Source organism: Apis laboriosa, unplaced genomic scaffold (genome assembly GCF_014066325.1).
Source record: "Apis laboriosa isolate Shangri-la unplaced genomic scaffold, ASM1406632v1 scaffold40_cov151, whole genome shotgun sequence".
NCBI lineage: Eukaryota > Metazoa > Arthropoda > Insecta > Hymenoptera > Apidae > Apis > Apis laboriosa.
Genome location: NW_025223180.1, coordinates 2,847,662 through 2,855,165, shown reverse-complemented (window position 1 = coordinate 2,855,165; position 7,504 = coordinate 2,847,662). Strand labels below are relative to the sequence as shown.

The 7,504-nt window shown below is 48.6% G+C and overlaps 1 protein-coding gene across 1 annotated transcript in view; it reads right to left on the bottom strand.

The window, feature by feature from the left end:
- The window catches only part of LOC122715778 (neuroligin-1-like), a 59,358-nt gene extending 52,308 nt beyond the window's left edge, over nt 1-7,050 (bottom strand). The window contains exons 1-2 of the mRNA XM_043938221.1: nt 6,365-7,050; nt 2,280-3,813 (exon numbers count right to left, since the gene is read on the bottom strand). Coding sequence (XP_043794156.1) covers nt 2,280-3,066 — 787 coding nt within the window. The 5' untranslated portion in view covers nt 3,067-3,813; nt 6,365-7,050. The remainder of the gene's footprint in view (nt 1-2,279; nt 3,814-6,364) is intronic.
- Between the last annotated feature and the right edge of the window lie 454 nt (nt 7,051-7,504).

The window sequence follows — 7,504 nt, the reverse complement described above, 5'->3', positions numbered from 1 at the left end:
GGGCAATTGGCAATTGTGCAATTGACGCGGGAACCACCACCTCTTGGCGAGAACCACTTGGCCGTTTGGATGATATTTCTCGTCCGACAAAGATTCGTTCGCGTGTACAACACGGTTTCAACACCGGTCGAAAAAAAAAAAAAAAAAAAAAAAAGAAAGAAGAAAAAAATTCGCTTGCAACGCCCGTATCGATACACGGAACGTGGGGTGGAACGTGATCCGATTAAACTTATTTCTACCGTGCCGATTTTAATCTGTTGTCCCGAAATAATCCCGTTTCATCGAGTGAACTCGCTCGTACTATTCGATACACGCGATAAGGAAGAAACGAGATTCGGTTTCGACGAAATTCGGGACGATATTTTCCACCGCCATTTCGATTAAACGCCGTGGATGATAATTTTTAACGTTTCTCGCGTAATATTTTTCTTTTCTCCTGAACAATTTCTGAATTGATCCGATTGATCGATAATTTTGAGTAGAATTTCTTCTTTTCTTTTCTTTTTTTTTTTCTTTTTTCTTTTTCTTTTTAAAGAATTTGAGAGTGTAACAGCGGATCTGAGTTCCGAGGCGCAAAGAACCGACTGAGATAGAGAGAGAGAGAGAGAGAGAGAATAAGGAGATACTAAAGAGACGTGTTTGCCATTTTCATTTACTTTCACTCCATCATCGCGACTAGAGATTGGTAAACTTCTCCTCAAATCCCTCAAATCCCTCGATAAGGCTTGGTCAAAGAAAAATGAGAGTAGGGGGGAAAAGTGGGAGGAGCAAAGGAGAGCAAGTCTTTTTTGAAAAACATATAAAGCGCGTGAAAGCACGAAGTGTAGTTCTCTCCGAATCGATCGACGCTAAGCACACTCGAAAATACATTCGAGTATATATATTTCTGATCGCGTTATTTTATAATCGAAGAAAATCCTTACAAAAGGGAACCCGGAAATTGATGGAAAAAAAAAAAAAAGAAATAAGATTTTTAAACGCTAGTCTCCTAAATAATGCAATTTTTATAACAATTTGATCTCGCGCGAAATTTTAATTTAAATTTTATCATCGCGATGCATCTCGACACGATTGATTCAACGGTGGAACCGATTACAGTTTCAATCCTAAACTGAAACGAGAGTAATTAATATTTTTATCTAAAGAAAAAGGAAGAAAAATGTTGCTTCGATTCGTAATCCTCCTCCCTCGAAATTTATCGATCTCTACTGAATATCGTTCGAATACACTCACGGTGTAATTACAATCGCGAACAACGTTTTTGTTGATCGAGCACCAGGAACGCGGTAAGAGTTGCGTAATGTTATGAAGCAAAACGGAAAAGCGTTGGAAAGGAAGGAAGAAGCGGCTTATGAACAACAATCGCAAACTCGAAGAAAATATATTCTTCTTCCTTCCCTCTCGAATAATCCTCCCTTCCCACATTCGCATGAAAATGCTAATCGTCACGCCTCTCATCGATATCTTATCGATTAGAAGAATAAATCGCGATAAGATTTAAAAATTACAGAATTCGTTATTTTCCTCGAGCAGAAACACTTTTCGATTCCACCTCCCCCTTTCGAATAATCTCTCATCTCCGTCATTCCCCTTTCCTCGAATCTCGTGAACATTCGTATCGATAATAAAATCTAATAGCACGATGGAAATTTACATTTTTATTACTCGATCGCGGTCGAATCGTAAAATGGAAGGAAGAAAGCAAATTACGGATCGAAGAGATCGGGAGGAGGAAAGGGAAGGAAAGGAAATTGTGTTTCATTCGTGACTACCTCGCGAGCCACGGATTATGATCGTTAAACGATAAATGAGCGTCGAGAAGCGTGAACGATAAAACCTGACGTGGCTATAATCGCACGTTGGGGAAGACGAATGCGTTAACCATAAAATTTCACTTGACGTTTCGCGTGCGAGCAAACACTTTGGTTATCGTGTCTAATTATTCACGCTGTAAATGCATTGTTCAACGTTCAACGTTTCGACAGCGCGATAAGGGGACGGATCCCCTTATCTTAAACCAGATTTCATCCCTTCGAACTCGCGATCCGACCGCGATAACCGATAACATTTATACGTAATAGCCACTTCCGTTCGCGTTCAACGCTCGACTATGATTAAAAAAATCATATATATATATATCTTTCGAGTATTGCACGACGAAGCCTCTATTCGTGTAACGAATATATAACGATATATACAACCGTTACGTCAGAATTGGATTACAAGGCGGGTACAGCGTGGACAAGAAAGAGGCAAGAACGATACGATTTGGGACTCACCGTGAGGAGTTTTGGGCACGTAGAGGTTCAAGTATAGGCAGTCTTCGCTCTGGTTGGCAAGCATGGGCGCTAGCCTCTCGAGGTAGGCGCGTTTGGAGCGCGGCAGACTCGAGTCCGGTTCAGGCGGCTTCTGGGGGCACGCGGGCGGCACGGTGTCCGCCAGCTTGGTGCCCCGCCACGGGGTCGGCGTGACCGGTGGCATGTATCGCAACGCCCCGATCGGGGGTGTGGCGTACGGGACGCCGTAATAAGTTTCCACGGAGGTGGACGATCTGTCCTCGACGCCGCGCAACGTCCCGTATCTGGTCCTCACCGTTCTCGTGCTGTACTTCTGGCTACCGGCGAGGGCCTCCGCCCCACCGCCGCACCACTGTCCGCACAACAGACCGAGCAACACCACCATCGTCGCCAAACACTTTTTCGACCCGTCTCCCCTGCTCTCGCAACGCGCCTGCACCGCCGCTCCTTCCCTCCAATCGCGTCCCCCATTCTTCCTCCAGTTCCCGCCACCGTCCTCGCCTTCGTCGTCGCAGGGATCCCGCGACACCGTCCCCTCGTCGCTCCCGCCAAATTCCTTGCCCCTCGAGAGTCGAGAGTACCACCACCACCACCACCACCTTTCACCGGGGTGAGGGGAACACAGGCGGAACACAGGGTCGAGGTCGCGAGCACGGTCCAAGCTATCGTCCGACGAGGGAGGCAGAGTTTGGACAGGGTCGAGGATGGCCGAGAAGAAGACCTGTTTCCTCTTCCTCTTCCTCGCGGACGAGGAGGAGGACGTCCGCATCGCGTCACGCCGCCGCGGACTGGCCCCTCCGGGCCCCGCATCTGTGGGGACGTCCCTCTTCTTCTCTCTCTCTTCTCTCTCGCGCTAGATACCCTCTCCTACCCTCCTCTCTCTCCCTCCGACTCTCTCCCCCCTTCGACTTCCCCCTCCTGGAAAATGCCTCCTCGCTCGAGCCACCACCCTCCTTCACCACCCTCGAACGCTTCGTCGCTCGCAAACTGGTAAACTCGCGAGATATCGGTGCCAACGCGGTGCCGATCGGATCCAAGGCTCTCAGTTCCATCCTCGGGGACGTGAGTGGCCCGCAACGAGATTCCGCGTCAACCGGAACTCGTTGTTCTTGCTCCTCGCTCTCGCCCGGGTCGTCGTCTTCGCCGTTCGTCCGATCGACGACGAGGGGGTTGGGTCGACGACGACGACGACGACGACGACGAGGGCCAACGCGTTCGAGGGAAGCATCGGCTGCGATTACGTTCGCCTATTGCCACCCCTCTCACGCGCCACGAGCTTCCGGTGATGGCTAATCGGTACTCGGGGGGAGGGGAAGGTAAGTTTCCAGAGTTTTATACTACGAGCACGTCGTGGTATATCGTATAACACGATTTGGCAGTTCTTGCGCTATCTCTTCGTTGTACTACTTCGTATCGTTACTATTATTCGTATCAATTCCTTGATTTTATTATTCGTAGTGTAGCGGCTCGTGCGACGACGGGGTTGCTTCCGTGGAGGCGGTTCGCTCGCGATTTTCTGCAACAGAGAGAGAGAGATAATGAACGCGTACGAAGGAGAATTCTCGAGAAAAAGGGGGGGGATAACGTTAATCGTCGCAAAGTCGAGATATTCACCTCGACTCGCGTAACCTCGTTAATGAACGTTCGGTAATAAAAAGATAACAAAAATTAAATTCTCCCCGAAAAATCCGAAATTCGTGTGTTTCGATAGATCGGACGTGGATCGAGATCGAAGTGAAAAGAGAAAAAAGAAAGAAAAGAAAGGAAATTTGTTTGCAAATCTTCGAACGAAATCCAAAGGCGGAGAGGTGTAAACTAATTAATCACTCGAATTTAAAATTACGTTCGCGGGACGAAGGAACGAAGAGCGGAGGGTCCATGAGGGATTAATGGAATAATAACATTACAATCTGGTGTCGAAAACCAACACGGTTTGCTTTTGTTTCTGCAGACGTTTAACCGGGCTTTTTCGCCCCGTTGGGAATTACCACGGACAACTCAATTTGTAACGGGGCAGGTTTTCGAGTCCGCCGCAAATGACACGAAAACCCAATAATACCGGTTCTGCGGCAATGCGAGAATTTCCAATTTCCAACTCGCACCGCCCCCTTTAAACACCGACCGAAATCTCTATCTCTAAGTTCCCATCCACGACTTTGCTTTCCCCCGAACGATCGACAACGTATTGATATTATATATCATATTCGTTCGATCGACGAAGTAACCACGATAATTACGAACACGTTTTCGCGCGATGAAATGGCAGAGATGATTACGAATTATTTAGAAGGGGGGAAAAAAGGGATTTTATCACGTTTGATAAAATTATCGAATTCTCGAAGGACGAATTGTCAGGATCGAAGAAAATAAAGAATACGATTAGAAGCTCGTAATTCAAAGCTGAAACATGGGAAATGTAAGAATCTACGTCAAAGCGACAAGAGTAACTGGATAACATCTATGATGAACTCTAATAAAAATTCACGATCGCGTAACGAGACAAGACTAATTTATCCTCGCGTAACAAGCAGAAAAATCGTAAAAAACGAAAATTTCACTTCCCGAATCATTCAATTTCCTCGACGCGGAAAATCCGTTGACGAAGTAACAGATTAAATTTTAAATTTTGGAAACAAAGAGTAAAATCGTAAAAATCGAGAAGAAACCAACTCGAAATAACGAGCCGTTCGAACGACCAAACAACATCGAATCGCGCGATAACGCGAAAAGAATGGCGCGCAGAAACGAAAGAGAGAAAAGAAAAATAATAATAATAACAATAAACCGCGTTCATAAAGCGCGCAATTGTTCCAACGACGACGAGGAATCGTGAAAATTATATCGCCCTCTTCCCATATAAAAATTTACTCTCCTGGGGGTGCATTAAAAATTTGAAGGGGCGTTTAAGTTACCGCCTCGAGGAAAATTTATCGCTCCACTATAAACTACTCCTACGATCCATTTTCCATTTCACTATATCGAAGAGAATAAAAGAGTTTCTTCCAATTTTTCGAAAAACTTGGAAATCTTGGAATCGTTTCTCACGCGTCGATTCTTTCATCGTTGCCCGCACGACTTGGATCAGAAGCGTTGGATTACGCGTCGAGATTCCTACGCGGCCAGATTCCGTTTCCTTTCTCCGTGCTCGGCCGAGATATCGATAACCATTATCATCGGGACGGGGGGAGGGAGAGGAGACTCGTTCCCGGCGAAATGAAATTCCTGGCAGAGCACTAATTGCGGGGGACGAGCGGGGCGATTAATAATACGGCCAGACTCTGTCCGTTCGAAGTGCCAAGTCGGCGCGATCGATCCCTCCGCGAATTACGAACAGAGGACAGGAAATCGAGCGAGGAGCGCGGAGATGGACAACTTTCTACCATCCATGGATATTTTTCCAACGTCGCTCCGCTCCTAAACTCCATTCGATTCGACGCGATTCCATCCGTCTATCTAGTTGGAATTTTGGCAGAAGCCCCACACTACCGGAGTCAAAGTAGTGTCCGTGTCGTAAACAATGGGATAGAAAATTGAACTTTTCGCAGTTCTCAGTAGCTGAGAGAGCAGGATGAAAGGTTGAGGATTGGAAAAATGAGGAAAAGGAATATATATATATATATATACGCGAGGAGAGAAAATTAATGGAAAGCTCCGATTTCGTCAGCTGTTATTCGCAGAGACGTAGAGGCAAGCGAGGAGAGGAAAGTTACGGAACCTTTTCAACCGTGATTAAACCGTAAGCTAACTAAAAGTTCTTCATCCACCGCGTATTTGCATACCTTCGAACTTAAACGGCTTCAAGTAGGGTAGAGTGGAACAAAGTTAACACTTTGCTAAGTGGTTTACCGTTAAACCATAAGCCCGAACGAAGCGGCTCGTTCGCTTATATACACGATTAGACAACGATAAGGCTACGCGTCGATCCGTTCCATTATGATTAAACCGGTGTTACTCGTGAGCTAAGAGGGAGGGAGGAGGGGGGAAGGATCGACGATCTCCATTATCGCGTTATTATTGTTATTCCTCCCGTTGAACCCAAACCAACCCCAACCAAACGTCCAACGTACCGTTTTCGGTTTATTTCGAAGCTCCACACGCGAGGATGTCTTTGGTCGGCGCGCACGCACGCATACACGCACGCACCCACGCACACGCACGCAGAGGCATACGGGAACGGAGAGAACGAACAAAACAACCGGCTCTGTCCGATCAACGCGACGCCAGCCGTCTCGACGCGCGACACGATCCCGATCCCGAAACGCACAACATCTCCTCCTCCCTTGGCCACCAATCCAACCACGGATCGACGACAACCGACCACCAATCCACTCTCTAGTCCATTTCACACGGCACTGGACCGCTCAACTTATTCGGGGTTCGCTCGCTCGCCACCGACCAACTCCGTCCACCACCACTCCACCACCACCACCTGCACCCTTTCTCTCTCCTCTCTCTATCTCTCTTTCTCTCTCCCCCTCTCTCTCTTTCTCTTTCTCCTCCGTCTCTGTCTCCTCCTCTCCCTTTCTCTTCCTTCCTCGACCGCACCACACTAGCCACGAGGCGTCTTCATCTCCCGCTCCCTCACCGGGTCATTTCTCGGAATCCGGTCCACTGGTCGGGATACGTTGCTACTCGCGACTATACTCGCGACACGACGGAGGCGTACGCACCAGAACCGTCCACGTAAACAGGGATACGAAGCAACGACCGACCGACCGACCGACCGACCGACCAGACCCGATCCGACCACCAATCCCAGGGACGACCCGCACCCTCCGTGTGCGCGATCGGCAGTCTGTCCCGGGCTCTACTGATGCCCAACCGCGCGACCTCCATGGAGGTGGCGGTGCTGGTGCTGCTGCTGATGCTGGTGCTGGTGCTGGTGCCGCTGTTGGTGCTGATGGTGGTGGTGGTGGTGGCGGTGGTGGCGGTGGCGGTGGTGGTGGAGATGGTGGTGGTAGTACTACCGGTGGAGGTGGAGGATGGTCCGGCACTTGAGGAAGCCGGGGCATCCACGGCGCCGACGCCTTGTTTCGTACCGACCACCAGTCCGGTCGATAACGCCACGGCAACCCCCGGGTCGTTCCGCCTCTCTCCCTCTCTTTCTCTCTCTCCACTTTGCTCCTCTCTTTCGCCCCCTCCCCCTCAATTTTCTCTCCTTTCCTCCTCGCTTCCTCTTCCGCTTTCTTCCTACCTTTTTCTCCTCC